The 17,002-nt window shown below is 41.4% G+C and overlaps 1 protein-coding gene across 3 annotated transcripts in view; it reads right to left on the minus strand.

The window, feature by feature from the left end:
• The window catches only part of cd2ap (CD2-associated protein), a 231,083-nt gene that overhangs the window by 75,489 nt on the left and 138,592 nt on the right, over positions 1-17,002 (minus strand). For all 3 annotated transcript variants that reach the window (XM_080192426.1, XM_080192425.1, XM_080192427.1), the window contains one exon: positions 573-676. In XM_080192426.1, coding sequence (XP_080048552.1) covers positions 573-676 — 104 coding nt within the window. The remainder of the gene's footprint in view (positions 1-572; positions 677-17,002) is intronic.

The following is a 17,002-nucleotide window of genomic DNA, read 5'->3' on the forward strand; positions in this document are numbered from 1 at the left end:
CGAGTCTGCACCGACCACAATCCCACCCATGCCCTACCCCCACATCCCTACATATTTACCTGCTAATACCTCTAACCTACGTACCTCAACTCCAAGGAGCAATTTTTAGCATGGCCAATCGGCCTGACCTGCACATCTTTGGACTGTGGGAGGAAACCGGAGCACCCGGAGGAAACCCACACAGATACGAGGAAAATGTGCATACTCCACACAGGCAGTGACCCAAGCCAGGAATTGAATCCAGGTCCCTAAAGCTGTGAAACAGTAGTGCTAACCACTGTGCTACCATGCCACCCAGTTGTGAATACACTGGGCTGGAGAACGATGGTAATCTTCAACTGAGAAAACTAAAGCATGGCCTTTCCATCTCCCTCATAAATCCATATGTATCAGGTGGCAGATAAACAAAATTGTGCAACATTAAAAAAACGCTCACAAACCAACACCACCCATCCCTCACTCTTCAGGGTTGTGTATTGCAATCTACAATAATTTTCTCTTTTAAGCTTTCAGTTGCTGCTCTACAGAGAATAAAAGAAAAGGCAACATAAATTGCCAACAAAATGCCTTACCTCATCAATTACTTCAATGACATCACCAGTTTTTATTTCCAATTCATCCTCATTTTGAGGGATGTAATCAAACATTGCTTCACAAAGCCTCTTCTTCGATCTCTCTGTTGGGATTGACATCACAGGAGTTGTTTTAACAGGATTGTCTGAAAACAGTTGCCTGACCCTAACCTGATAAATGATAACTTCAATCCAAAATTCTCAGAAACCAAATTTCAGTTCGCAAACCAAGCAACTTTTTCAGAAAGCTCCCCCCACCCACCCCGCCCCAGTTCTCCAGCGACACAGCTCCGGACTGTACCACTGTACTCCATTACAATGCACCACATGAATTTTTTTGCATTTTCCAAAAGAAAAGGAACACATTCTGAAGCAAAATGTAAACTTCTATGATACGTCAGTAAATACCAAGTCATGAAAAGAAACAAGTTAAATCTTGGTTAAAACTACGACTGCTTTTTGCCTGAAGTTCAGCAGTTTTTAAAGTTCACTTGCTTGTGAGTTTTGTACGTGCTTCTGAAATCAGAATGATCTTGCAGTCTCTACTTGGTTCCCCTTTCAAAGAGATTGCTGAAACTCCTTTCGTTCAAAGATATTTCTGCATTGAGGCTAAGTTCAATTGGCATCAGATTTTAGAGCTTTCACCTTGTATGAGGGTTTCTTTTCCCCATCAAGGCAATTGTTGATTAAAAATCATGGAATCAAACTGCAGTCCATAGCTTCAAAGCTGAAATAAAAATTATATTTGATTTACTGTATCACCACAGCACAATGATATTTTCTCCAAAATCGTTTGGGAGCAAAACTTAAGAAACCACTACAACAGTTGAGTTAATTTTCAAGCAAAACAATAAAACACTACAGTTTATTATTCATTTGTGAGATGCAAGCATCCATCCCTCATTGTCCTAAAAGGTGGTGGAGAGCAAACAGCTTGAACCACTGTGGTCTATGTGGTGTCGGTTCATAGTGCTTTTCAAGAGTTCTAGGTTTTTGACCTAGTGACAGTGAAGCAATGGTGATATGGTGCTAAGTGAGGATAGTGTGCGAGTTGGGAAGAAGCTTGGGAGGTGTGGGGTGTTCCCATGCTTCGTTAGGTTTTCTCCTTCAAGAGGTTTTAAGTTTGAAAGATGCTGTCTAAGGAAGCTTAGAGAGATGTTGCAGTGCAACTTGTCGATAGTACACACTGATGGTGAAGATCTAAGTTGATAGATGGGGAATCAAGTGGACTCCAGCGCTGAATTTCTTCAGTCTCGTTGGAACCACACTCATCCAGGCAAGTGAAGAAGATTCCATCACACTCCTGACTTTGTCCGATAGATGCCTGACAGTTTATGGGGTTTCAAGTGGAGACTTACTGAAGAATTCCCAACCTCTATTCATGCAGCCACTAGATCCAGTTAGATTTCTGGTCAATGGTAATCCTCCATGATGGTGATGGTAATGGTGTGGGTTTCAGCAATGTTCATGGGAAGGTGATAGATTTTCTCCTCCTGGGGACAGTCATGGTCTGGCACTTACATGGGATAAATGTTACTTGCCACTTCTCAGCCCAAGTTGGAATGTTGTGCAGATATTTGTGTCCACAGGCACAGCTCTCTTTAGTAGCTGAAGAGATGCAAATTGTACTGAGTACTACAGAGCAAAGATCCTATTTTGAACTTTATGATGAAGATAATTGATAAAACAGCTGAAAATTGGGGGCGGGCGGGCGGGGGGCGCGGTTGGGCCTGTCTCAAGAAATCCAACTGATCGAAAGAATTGGATGCAAAATGGGATAATTCTGCACTGAAATAATTTGAAAAGGCTTGCGAGCTCTACTATAAAATTTACGGAATTTTATTTACAGCATTCTAAGTTTACAGGATTCTATAATGACACAACATTGGTTGTTTTGCCCTCCATGCTTGCAGCAGCTCTTTGGAAGAACAATCCAATTAATCCCACTTGTAGCCCTGAAAATATTTCTCAAGTATTTATCGAATTCCCTTTTGAAAGTTATTACTGAATCTTCTTGCATGTTTCTTTTGGGTGGTGCACTTTGGTTTGCAATAGATTCCTCTTCTCCAAATCAGTGTTATACTGCATGAAAAAAATCACTTCCAAGTCTTTTGTCGATTACCTTAATTCTGCGACCTCTGGTTACTGATGCTGCCACTGAAACAATTTATCTTTATTTATTACATCAAATTACTTCATGATTTTGAACAGTTTAATCAAATTTCCCTTTGACCTTCTCTACTCAAAAGGGGAAAACTCAAGTTTCTCACATCCCTCCATGTTTCTGGAGCCTTTCATCACAAGCACCATTATAATAAATTGCTACTGCTCCCTCCCCAAGGTCTTGACATCCTTCCCAAAGTATGATGCCCTGAATGGGCCATAATGTTGCAGCTGGTGCTTAAACACAGTTTTATAAAGGTACAACAAAACTTCTATGCTTTTATTTTGAGAGGGGGGGGGGGTAAAAATTGACTCCCCCCACTTTGCCACTCCAGATGTCTATAACAGGGTGTTAGAAACTAGTAGCAAGGGTAGGCCATTCAGTTCTACTAGCCTACTCTGCCATTCATTATCATGCCTGTTCAAATATAATATGCTGATCCTGCCTTCCCCCTCATATTTCTTGGTCCCTTTAGCCCCATGAGCTGTATCTAATTTCTTCTTGAAATCACAAAAAGTTTTGGTGTCACCTAATTTCTTGGTAGTAAATTCCATTGATTCACCACTCTCTGGGCGAAGGAATTTCTCCCCACTTTTGTCCTAAAAGGTTTACCCTTTATCCTCAAACTATGACCCCCTGGTTCTAGACCCCACCACCGTCAGGAACATTCTTTCTGAAATTACTGTATCTAAACCTGTTAAATTTATAAGTTTCTATGAGAGCCCCTCTCATTTTTCTAAACTCCAATGAATAGAAATTCAAACTGACTTAGTCTCTCCTCATATGACAGACCTACCAACCTAGGAATCAGCCTGGTAAACCTTTGCTGCACTCCCTCTTGTGTTTTGTTATGCATCTAGCAAGAGAATGCCTCATGTAGAAGAGATAAGTACATTTTGCTATCTCGCCTCAGAAACTTGTCAAGATTAATAGTGAAAAGGTCAACAGGAACTGGGTGTTTGAGAGCCTGTATATTTTCATCTCATTTAGGCTGGAACATAAGCTGGCAGAGTCTCCATCATCTTATTTGGATTACAGTTTATTAAAATTCAGCCAGAATAAAGGCATTAGAAATTGCATCTCTGAACACATCCTCTTAACAGCTTTATGCTCAGGATCACATGAAACATTTCAACAGTTTTCTCAGCTGTCCTGCTAACATCAATGAATTGTGTATTGTTATGATCCCAGTTGATATTGTTACTAGACAAGTCTGATCTCAAGGTGGAACCCGGTTTGACAGATCTTAACATTATTTCTTGCTTAAAAACGAGGACAGTGGCTACTGAGGAGAGTCAGAGACTACTGATGCACTTTGAACAAGAGAATAAAACATTTGGCAAACAAGAAAACATGAACTATATTACATTACCTCTTCCAAATATTCCTTTGTAAATATATGCAGACTCATAAGCAGTACACAAGTTACACTATCTATCTTGTACTATAATGTTCTAACTACACAGTCCACGTAAACCAATACGCAAACTGTGGTCAGATACCCCCACACTTTGAAACTAAGTGGCAGGTGCCACCTCAAAACAACTTTGATGGATTTCTCATTAAATCCCCCAGCCACTTGTCACACTGTCAGCCAACTGGTCTCACTGGAACACGAGGACTTCAAAACTTCTATGCTTGAAGAATGTACCTGCTCCCAAAGCTTTCTCTTGGACGTCTTCGCCAAATATCCACTTCCAGCCTACCAATCTCCTCCTCTGCCCTGGAGTATCCCATGATTCAAACTTCTCCCTTTACCCAATCTCTCAGATACTCAGCCGCCAAAAGAACATCACTGCTTCACAGGCCCATTGATAAGCAGTCACCAACTTTGGGATCTCCTTGGAGTCTTAGCTTCTCAAGCCCACATTAGGCCACATCTACACTTTAAAGCCCCGTCTTTGAACTTGAACCCTCTATCGTTCACTCATAACAGGACCTTTTTCTAGATTCCTGTTCTTGGAACTTCCTTCTGACCTTTGTGACCTGTTCTCTGCAGTCATCCTTCATGTCCAGCTGGAGAGAAACTGTTCCTTGCACCTCAGCAAAATCACCAACTGAACCTCAAAAACTGCTTTCTGTTCCCATGGTGTCTCTGTTGCTTGCCCAGTATTTATATCCTGGGTTTGCTTTTGAGTTGCAAAGCATTAAAATGCAGACATCTTTTATAGAAACATAGAACATTACAGCACAGTACAGGTCCTTCAGCCCTCAATGTTGTGCTGAGCAACATCCAATCGCAAGATCAAGCTATCCCCGCCATGTAATTCTGGAAGTGCTCCATGCGCCTATCCAATAACCGATTGAAAGTTCCTAAAGTGTCCAACTCCACTATCACAGCAAGCAGTCTATTCCACACCCCAACCACACTCAGTGAAGAAGCTACCTCGGACATCCCTCCTATATCTCCCACCACGAACCTTATAGTTATGCCCCCTAGGAATAGCTACATCCACCTGAGGAAATAGTCTCTGCACGTCCACTCTATCAATCCCTCTCATCATCTTATAAACATCTATTCAGTCACCTCTCATCCTCCTCCGCTCCAAAGAGAAAAGCCCCAGCTCCCTTAACCTTTCCTCATAAGACCTACCCTCCAAACCAGACAGCATCCTGGTAAATCTCCTCTGCACTCTTTCCAGTGCTTCCACATCCTTCTTATAGTGAGGTGACCAGAACTGAACACAATATTCCAAATGTGGTCTCACCAATGTCCGGTATAGTTGCAGCATAACCCCACGGCTCAAACGCAAATGCCATGTTAATAAACGCTAACACACTATAAGCCTTCTTCACGGCTCTATCCACTTGAGTGGCACCCTTCAGAGATCTGTGGATATGAACCCCAAGATCTCTCTGTTGCTCCACATTCCTTAGAACCCTGCTGTTGACCCTGCAATCTGCATTCAAGTTTGTCCTACCAAACTGAATCACTTCACACTTATCAGGGTTAAACTCCATCTGCCACTTTTCGGCCCAGCTCTGCACCCTATCAACGTCTCTTTGCAGCCTGCAGGAGCCCTCCACCTCGTCCGCTACTCCACCAATCTTGGTGTCGTCAGCAAATTTACTGACCCAGCCATCAGCCCCTTCTTCCAAGTCATTGATAAAAATCACAAAAAGCAGAGGACCCAGCACTGACCCCTGTGGTACACCGCTGGTAACTGGCCTCCAGTCTGAAATTTTTCCCTCCACCACCACCCTCTGTTTTCTATGATACAGCCAGTTACTTATCCAATTGGCCAAATTTCCTTTTATCCCACACCTCCTTACCTTCTTCATGAGCTTACCACGGGGAACCTTAACAAACGCCTTACTAAAATCCATGTATACGACATCAACTGCTCTACCTTCATCCACACACTTACCTCCTCAAAGAATTCAATCAAATTTGTGAGGCAGGACTTAACCCTCATGAAACCGTGCTATCACGGATTAAACTGAATCTTTCTAAATGGTCATAAATCCTATCTCTCAGGACCCTTTCCATTAACTTACCGACCAAAGTAAGACTAACTGGCCTATAATTACCAAAGTCATTCCTATTTCCTTTTTTTTCCAAAAGAGGAACAACATTTGCCACCCTCCAGTCCTCTGGCATATCCCTGTGGACAGTGAGGACCCAAAGACCAAAGCTAAAGGCTCCACAATCTCATCCCTTGCCTCTCAAAGTATCCTAGAATGTATCCCATCTGGCCCAGGGAACTTATCCACCCTTAGGTTTTTCAAAATTGCTAATACATCTTCCCTCAGAACATCTACCTCCTCCATCCTATTAGCCTGTATCACACACTCCTCCAAAACATGGCCCCTTTCCTTAGTGAACACTGAAGTATTCATCCAACACCTCAGCTATCTCTTCTGACTCCATGCACAAGTTCCCACTACTTTCTTTGACTGGCCCTAACCTCACCCTGGTCATTCTTTTATTTCTCACATAAGAGTAAAAAGGCTTGGGGTTTTCTTTTATCCAACCCGCCAAGGACTTCTCATGCTCCCTCCTAGCTCTCCTAAGCCCTTTCTTTAACTCATTCCTAGCTACCTTGTAACACTCAAGCGACTCAATTGAACCTTGTTTTTTCATCATTACATACGCGTCCTTTTTCCCCTTGACAAGACATTCAACCTCCTTTGTGAATCATGGGTCCCTCACTCGGCCATTTCCTCCCTGCCTGCCAGGGTCATACCTATCAAGGACACGCAGTACTTGTTCCTTGAAAAAGATCCACTTTTCGTTTGTGCTCCCATCTTATGCTCCCTAATTCTTGCCTAATCGCATCATAATTACCCCTGCCCCAATTATAAACCTTGCCCTGTTATATGACCCTATCCCTCTCCATTGCAATAATGAAGGACACCAAATTATGGTCACTATCTCCAAAGTGCTCTCCCACAAACAAATCTAAACTCGGCCCAGTTCATTACCCAGTACCAAGTCTAATGTGGCCCCACCTCTTGTCGGCTTATCCATATATTGTGTCAGGAAACTCTCCTGCACACACTGTACAAAAAGTGTCCCATCCGAACTATTCGACCCATAAAGGTTCCAATCAATATTTGGAAAGTTAAAGTCACTCATGATAACTCCCCTGTGACCTCCACACCTATCCATCACCTGCCTTGCCATTTCCTCCTCCACATCTTTATTACTATTTGGGGGCCTATAGAAAACTCATAACATCGTGACCGATCCTTTCCTATTTCTAACTTCAGCCCATATTACCTCAGTAGGCAGATTGCCCTCGAAATGCCTTTCAGCAGCCGTTAAATTATCCTTGATTGACAATGCTACTCCTCCACCTCTTTTACTGCCTTCCCTACTCTTACTGAAACGTCTATACCCCGGAACTACCGACAACCATTCTTGTCCCTGTTCTATCTATGCCTCTGTAATGGCCACAACATCATAGTCCCAAGTACCAATCCATGCTCCAAGTTTACCCACCTTATTCCTGATGCTCCTTGCATCATATAGTAAAACTAAAATTAGTTTTAGTTTAAAACTAGTTACAGTAAAACTAAAATTGCAATTTCCTTAACATTCAACTGCAGAAATATAAAGCTTAAAACTGAAGCTTAAACATAAAGCTATAGCTTAAGCCCAACATACACAAATACAAATTACCTAAAGCTACATCTGTTTCATAAAAGTACATAAAATTCCCAGATTATTCCCACACTTGCTTTAAAATTGTATTACTTTTTTAAAAAATTGCCTCTCTTTATTCTTCCTACCAACATAGACCACTTCATATTCTCTGTATTAAATCTTCTGCCGTGTTTTTGATCATTTCACCTGCTTAGCTAAATTTCTGACTGAAGTTTCAAGAATTCTTTAGCTTCAGAAACAGTTCCTCACATTGGAAGTTGGCAAATATAACACCGCTTTTCAATGAAGGAGGAAGAGAGAAAGTGGGGAAATATACACCAGCTAGTCTCGCACCAATTGTTAGGAAAATGTTGAAATACACGATTACGCAACGCACGTTGACTGTTTTTTAAAATTTGTTCATGGGACATGGACATTTGCTGGCTGGCCATCCCAAGGACAGTTGAGAGTTACCACAATGCTATGGCTGTGGAGTCACATGTAGGCTAGGTGAGGACAGCAGATTTCCTTCACTAAAGGACATTAGTGAACCAGCTGGGTATTTCCAAAAATCAACAATGGTAGTCACCCATAGGTCCTCAATTCCAGATTTTATTTTGTTCAATTCATATTCCACCACTTGCCATGGTGGGATTTGAACCCAGTCCCCAGCTGACTTTCTGAATTAATACTTCAGTGATAATACCACTTGGCCATCGCCTCCCCATTGCATGACTGGAATAAGTAAACATGATTTTAAAAAGAGACAAACTTAGGACCCAAGATTTTTCTGAGAATTTAATTAATAAGGTAGATAAAAGAAAAACCAGTAAATGTACTGCATCTCAATTTCCAAAAGGCATTGAATATGGTGCCACACAGGTCACTCAGCAAGATAATGGCTGAGGGAGTTTGGATAACATATTAGCACAAATAGAGGTTTAATTAACGGATAGAGACTAAGCATAAATAGGGTATTTTCAAATTGACAAGCCATGATTAGTGGAGTGTCAATGAAAGTTGCTAGAGCTTCCGATATCTATACTAATAACTTAGATGAAGGGACAGAGTAATGATGATACCAATCTAGGTGGAAAGTTTAACAATGAGGGCACAGAGGTTGCAAGGAGCTATAGACAAATTGGGTGAGTGTGGTCCACCATTCATTTTGATCATGGGGATAATCGTATTCAATAACCTGATCCTGCCTTCTGCCCATATCCCTTGAGCCCCAAGAGTTATCTCTAATGTCTTTTTGAAATCAGACAACATTTTGGCCTCAATTCAGTCCTACAAGATTTACGCCTTATCCTCAAACTATGACTCCTTGTTCTGGACTCCCCCATCATCGGGAGCATCCTTTCTGAATCTATCCTGTCTAACAAGAAGGGGAACAGAGACTTCCCCAGGAATTATAGACCGGTGAGTCTTACTTCTGTTGTGGGCAAGGTTTTAGAAAAAATTATTAGGGATAGGATTTATAGTTATTTGGAGAGTAATGAATTGATTGGAGATAGTCAGCATGGTTTTGTGGCGGGTCGGTCGTGCCTTACTAACCTTATTGAGATTTTTGAGAAAGTGACCAAAGAGGTGGATGGGGGTAAGGCAGTTGACGTGGTATATATGGATTTTAGTAAGGCGTTTGATAAGGTTCACCATGGAAGGCTTCTGCAGAAAATGCAGATGTATGGGATTGAGGGTGACTTAGTTAATTGGATCAGGAATTGGCTAGCTGATAGAAGACAGAGGGTGGTGGTTGATGGTAAGTATTCGTCATGGAGTTCAGTTACGAGTGGTGTGCCTCAGGGATCTGTTTTGGGGCCACTGCTGTTTGTAATTTTTATAAATGATCTGGATGAGGGTATAGTTGGGTGGATTAGTAAATTTGCTGATGACACCAAAGTCGGGGGTGTGGTAGATAGTGAGGAAGGGTGTCATAGTTTACAGGGAGACTTAGACAAGTTGCAGAGCTGGGCCGAGAGGTGGCGGATGGAGTTTAATGTGGAGAAGTGTGAGGGAATTCACTTTGGTAGGAATAACAGATGTGTAGAGTATACGGCTAATGGGAGGACTCTGAATAGTGTGGATGAACAGAGGGATCTAGGTGTATGTGTACATAGATCCCTGAAAGTTGGGAATCAAGTAGATAGGGTTGTTAGGAAGGCATACGGTGACTTGGTGTTTATTGGTAGGGGGATTGAATTTAGGAGCCGCAGCGTCATGTTGCAACTGTACAAAACTCTGGTGTGGCCGCACTTGGAGTATTGTGTGCAGTTCTGGTCCCCACATTATAGGAAGGATGTGGAGGCTTTGGAGAGGGTGCAGAGGAGGTTTACCAGGATGTTGCCTGGTATGGAGGGGAGGTCCTATGAGGAGAGACTGAGGGATTTGAGGTTGTTTTCATTAGAAAGAAGGCAGCTAAGAGGGGACCTTATTGATACATATAAGATGATTAGAGGTTTAGATAGGGTGGACAGTGATAGCCTTTTTCCTCGGATGGAGAAAGCTAGCACGAGGGGGCATGGCTTTAAATTAAGGGGTGGTAGTTATAGGACGGATGTCAGGGGTAGGTTCTTTACCCAGAGGGTGGTGAGGGATTGGAATGCCCTGCCTGCTGCAGTTGTAAATGCGCCTAGTTTGGGGGCGTTTAAGAGATCCGTGGATAGGTTTATGGATGGAAAGGGATTGGTTTAGGTTAGAGGGTCATTGCTTTTTAACTGGTCGGCACAACATCGTGGGCTGAAGGGCCTGTTCTGCGCTGTAATGTTCTATGTTCTATGTTACCCTGTTAGAATTTTATAGTTTCTATGAGACCCCCTTTCATTCTTCTAACTTCAATTAACATAATCTTAACCGACTTAAGTCTTTCCTCTTACAACAGACCTGCCATCCCAGGTATCAGCCTTCACTGCACTCCCTCTATAACAAGGGCATCTTCTCTCAGATAAGAACACCAAAACACATTACCCCAACTACGGCCACACCAATAACCTGTACAAATGCAGTAAAACATTCGTCATCCTACACTCAAATCCTCTTGCTATGAAGGGCAACATACCATTTGCCTTTTTTTTTTTAAACAGCCTGCTGTATCTGAGCGCTTATTTTCAGCGACTGATTCACGAGGACACCAAAGTCTCAATGAGTATCCACCTCTCTCAATTTACATCCATTCAAATAATAATCTGCTTTCCTATTTTTGCTACCAAAGTGAATAACTTTTCATTTATCTGCATTGTACCTCATCCACAATGCATATGTCCAAATCATGCGGAAGCATCGCTGCATCCTCCTCACAGCTCACCTTCCCAGTCAACTTTGTATCATCTGCAAATTTGGAGATAATACATTCAGCTCCCTCTTCCAAATCATTTGTATATATTAACAGTTGGGGTCTGGGCACAGATCCCTACAGTATCCCACTAGTCACTGACTGCCAATCAGAAAAAGACCCACTTATGCCAACTGTTTGCTATCTGCGAACCAGCTTTCTATCCATCTTGAGATTATACCTGCATCCACCTCACAGCTCACCCACCCACCAAACTGCATCATCTGCAAATTTTGGAGATAATACATTTAGTTCCCTCTTCCAAACCATTAATGTGAACAGTTGGGGTCCTAGCACAGATCTCTTCAGAAATCCATGAGTCACTGCCCTGCCAATCAGAAAAAGATCCATTAATGCCATTTTTAAAATTTAACTTTACAAAATAGTCTATGAGAGATCTTGAATTCTCCCTTCTCTGACCGTAAGGGGTCGACATTAATTTTTGTCAATTTTTCTTCTTACATACCTATGGAAACTTTTACTATCAGTTTTATGCTCCTCATCATCTTACTTTCATACTCTATTTTCCCCTTCTTCAATCAATCACTTGGTCCTCCTTTACTGAATTTTAAACTGTCCCCAACCTCAGGTCTACTGTTTTTTCTGGCCAATTTGTATGCTTCTTCTTTAAACCTAATGCTATCTCTAATTTCATTTGCAATGCATTGTTTGTCCACTGTTCCCTTACCACTCTTGCACCAAACAACAATGAACAACTTCTGGAGTTTGTCTATAAAACAGCTTCCTACTTCAGAACTCACCCTCAAAAGACTGAATAGAACCAAGTCTTTCAAAAGAATCTAAAATGCTGGGCTTGAACACTGCTGACAATTTATCTCCCCAGAATCTGATTGCTCTTGAACAAATGTGATTTTTTAAAAAATACAAATTGCAAAATCCACGTCCCCCCTCTCTTCGTAAATTAGCATTCTTCCAGAGATGTATCAACTACCATTAGACTAATTACATACTTAACGTCTAATAAGATTGTTAAAAAGCAACAGACAATGCTCACAAACAGCTGGTGAAACTACTCCAAAGGGACTTAACTTTTTATGCTAGACAGTCAATCAACTTTAATGCTGCAGTTTTTAAAAACACACATCATTATGCAACAAATTATAAAACAGCTTAGAATACCAAAAATGAGACTGCAGTCATACTGCATTAATAGCTTGTCAGGTCAAACAAACCAAGATGTTACACTGAATCAATTTGCTGCCATCATAGAAATTTTGAAAATAAACCAATACTGAAAATTTGCAAAGAGGAATCATAACTTATTCAAGTTGAAACCAACTGTTTGAAGCTGGAACTATGATTCTTGTCACCAAATTGCTGTTAGAAATGGTGCAAAAATTGATCATTTTTACGCAAAAATTCAAGGGAACTGCCCATGAGTTGCACTCACCAATCTTAATGACAAGACTCCATTCAGCTCAATACTAGTAGTAAGTGTTCGACAGTCACACCTAAATCATTTTACTTTTTGCCAACACATACATGCGCTGTGGACACAGTTTATGAACAAACTACATTGAGTGTATATTACAGTTCCATACACTGGTTGACGAGAAACTGTCATAAGCAGAGAGTACTTCAAAGTTCATGGGATTGGAGAGCATTGTGGGATATGGGAAAGGTCAGACCATCGAAGGATTTGAAAGAGAAGTCCTGAAACGTCTTGACTGATCAGGATCAGGACAGCAATCAGGACGTGCACTTTAGGACATTAGTTGCAGCAGTTCGAATGACGTCTAACTTACAGATCGTTAAGTGGAGAGTGCAACCAGGGAATCTCGCAGTTCAGCCATGAGGTGATCAAAGCTAGCTTAAAAATTCCAGTGAGGTAGAAAGAGGTGATAATAGTAGGGATGGGCAAAAATAAGGCACAGTAACAGTTTTATTGGTGCGAGATATGATAGAGAAAGCTCAGACTTAGCTCAGTTATGCACTTCAGACAGTTCCACAACGCTGAAGCTAACTTGGAGTTCAGGTAGCCGGGAGAGTAGTAGAGTTTGCAGGTGACTTGTAGGTGTCCCTGATTGATAAGGGGGTCAGGGATTATGGGAAAAAGGCAGGAGAATGGGGATGAGAAAAATACCAGCCATGATTGAATGGCAGAGCAGACTCGATGGGCTGAGTGGCTTAATTCTGCTCCTGTACCTTACAGTCTTATCAGCCAGAGAGAATGGTTTGATTTTTATTCAAAGCGTGAAAGTATTCAACTGCAGATCTTACCAATGGTAACTGGAAGCTGCTGCAGATTAAAGGTAAATACAAGCCAGGTCTCAGTGTGCGAGGATGGATGTTATTCATTAAAACATTTTTGTGGAATATTGTGTTATCCTGCAATGTAGTGTGTGCACCTGTGTAAATTATGCAATTATGCTGGGGAAAGATAAATGGAGACAGTTTGAGAATCCAGATATTAAAGGAGTAATGAAGCTATGGCCAAGTGGATTTATAAATATACAGAGTTCAGAAATTAGAAATTAGGAATGAGGGGGCTTTTCAGATGTTAAATTTCATTGGGAGTAAAAGGCTTTTTCAATATGCAAACTTTTCATAACTAAACAAGGGGAGGTTATGAAATTTTATTTGTCCTGAAAAAGGGGGCAATAGGAAAAACATGAAAGATTTTTCTACTTTGGCAAAGTTAATTTCAATGGAGTGCAAAGAATAATGGAATCGAAGATAAAAGGGGAAAAGATACTCAAGGAAAAATGTTGAATTGTATTGGCTGCTTGGGAAGACCTCCTGGAGTAGCTCTGTGCTGGGAGAAGATCACAGAATCCCTACATGAAGTTTGAGTCAGCCATCCAGTCAAGCCAGAAGAGTCTTTGTTGCAGAAAGCAGTCTCATTTCTGAAGCAGAGTGGGGGTGAGTTTGAGAGATCATTTGGTATACCTTCACTACAGTGATAGCAGTTTTTCTTAAGGAAATATTACTGGATCTTTATAGCTAACCATCTATAACAGTGTTGCCTGGAAGGGGGCGCACTGGGGTATCCAAGGTAAGGGACCAATGGAGGCCAAGTTTGAAGAATTCATAATGGGGAATAGAAAAATGGTAGAGGAGCTAAATGTCTTCATGTCTGTTTTCACTAAGGAAGAAACAGGGAATCTCCCAGATGTAGGGACCCAAGGGACAAGGGGGGAATGAGGAGTTGAAGGAAATTAGTGCAAGAAGGTTATATGGAAAAAAAATTAATTGACTGAAACTTGATAAGTATTCATAACCTGACATTAGGCATCCCAGAGTGTTGAGAGAGGTTGCTACAGAGATAACAGATGTATCGATGATCCAATAGAATTTTGAAAGCTGATCACCATTGCATCCACTGATTGTGAAACAGTTCCTGGAATTTGGAAGGTAGCAAACGTAATCCCACTATTTGAGAAGGGAGGGAGAGAGAAAACAGTGAACGACAGACCTGTTACCTTTATATCAGTGGGAAGGAAAATGCTGGAATCTATTATAAAGGATGTGATGAACGAACATTTGGACAATTATGATCTGACTGGGTATAATCAGCAAGGATTTACGAATGGGAAATCATTGACGAACTTGTTGGAATTCTTTGAAGCTGTTAGTAAAAAAATTGACAAAGGAAAGTCGATGAATGTAAGACATCTAAATTATCAGGAGGCTTTTGATGAAGTCCCTCATAATAGATTGATTAGCAAAATTAAAGCACATGGGATGAGGCAATATACTGGCATGGATTAAGGATTGGTAAACAAGCAGAAAACAGAGAAGGAATAAATGGGTCATTCACATGTTGGTAGGTGCAGCTAGTCGGGTACCACAAGCATTGGGCTTGGGCCACAGCTGTTCACACGATTTGGACGTGTGGGTCAAATGTAATATTTCCAAGTTGGTGGATGATACAAAGCTAGGTGGGAATGTGTGTTAGGAGGGAAATGTATAGTGGCTACAGGAGGATTGGACAAATTTACTAAGTGGGTAACAATACGGCAGATGGAACCTAATGTGAAAAATGAGAGGTAATCCACTTTGTTAGAAGGGACAGATGTGCTGAGTGTTTTCTAAATGGTAAGGAATTAGAAAGTATAGATGTACAAAGGAACCTGAGTGTCATTGTCCATAAGTCTCTGAAGGCTAACATGGAGGTACAGCAAGCCATTAGAAAGATTAATGGGATGTTAGCCTTTAATTGCAAGAGATTTGAGCACAGGTCTTGATTCAATTGTATGGAAGCTTGGATAGACTGCACCTGGAGTAGTGTGTGTAGTTTTGTCCCCTTAACTCAAAAGGTATCATTGCAACAGAGAGAATGCAACAATGGTTCACCAGACTTGTCTTCCAAACAGAGACTGGGCAAATTGGGCCTATATTCTCTACAGTTTTGAGGAATAAAACCTACAAATTACTTAAAGGAAGAGACATAGTAAATGCAGATGTTTCAAAATAAGGGGCATGCACTTTGAGCCGAGACGAGGAGAAATTTCTTTACACAGACGGCTGTGAATCTTTGGAATTCTCTACCCCAGAGGACTTTCTGATAAAGTGCCACACAAGAGATTGATCCAGAAGATTAGAACTGGATAGGAGGATTGCCTGACTGAAAAACAGCAGAGGCTTGGGATAAATGGGTCCTTCTCCAGGGCCGAGCTGTAACTAGTGGGGTCCAGCAGGGTTCAGTTCTCAAACCACAACTATTTACAATCTATATCAATGATCTACAAGCAGGGACAGAATAACATAGCGAAATTTGCTGTTGACACAAAACTAAGTGGGAAACCAGACTATGATGAGCAGATAAAAGGTTTACAAATGGATACTGACAGGCTAGGGGAATGGGCCAGAATCTGGCAGATGGAGTTTAATGTGGATAAATGTGAGGTTGTCCATTTTGGCCAGAAAATAAAAAGGAAAATTACTATTTAAAGGGGAAACAGATTCAAAAGGGTCAGTGCAGAGGAATCTGGGTGTCCTTGTGCAAGGGTCTCAGAAAGTGGGTATGCAAGTGCAGAATGTTATAAGGAAAGCAAATGGAATCTTAGCACTTACTGCAAAGGGTCTAGAGTATAAAAGTAGAGAAGTGTTACAGTTGTGCAAGGCATTGGTGAGATCACACTTGGGGTATTGTGTTCGGCATTGGTCACCTTCTTTGAGGAAGGATGTGGTGGCACTGGAGGTGTTTATAAGAGGTTTACTGGAGTGATTTCAGGTCTGAAGGGGCTGTCGTATAAAGAGGGATTGAGTAGTTTGGGTTTGTACTCGCTGGAGTACAGAAGAATGAGGGAGGAGTTGATTGAGTTATATAAATTACTCAACAGGATTGATAAAGTAAATGTTGACCAAATGTTCCCCCTTCTAGAACAGTCCAGAACAAAGGTCATAGTTGCAGATTATGAGGGGGGAGGTCCAAGACAGAAAAGAAACTGCTTCTCACAGAGATTGTGTATCTATGGAAATCACTGCCTAGAGTGCAGTGGATGCAGAATCAATGTATTCAATAAAGAGATAGATAAATATTTGATCAAAAGCGGGATAAAGGGTCATGGGGAAAAGGCAAAGACATGAAGTTAGGATGAGATGGTGATCAGCCATGATCATTTAGAATGGCAGAGAGGGCTTGAAGAGCTGAATCGCCTACTCTCGCTCCTAACTCAAACTCCTCTGATGATGTGTGTAAATTGCACTGAAGTGTCCGATCAGCCATGATCATATTGAATGGAGAAGGAAGCTGGATGGCCTGAATGGCCCATTACTGTCCCTGTGCGATTGTGAGGTGAAGGCTGTCTTACAAGGAATACGCTAAGGAATGAAGCTTGAAACAGTTTCACGGAAATAAAGACTATGTCCAAAGTAGGTGG

Source organism: Carcharhinus amblyrhynchos, chromosome 7 (assembly GCF_965287045.1).
Source record: "Carcharhinus amblyrhynchos chromosome 7, sCarAmb.v2.hapA, whole genome shotgun sequence".
Classification (NCBI taxonomy): Eukaryota; Metazoa; Chordata; class Chondrichthyes; order Carcharhiniformes; family Carcharhinidae; genus Carcharhinus; species Carcharhinus amblyrhynchos.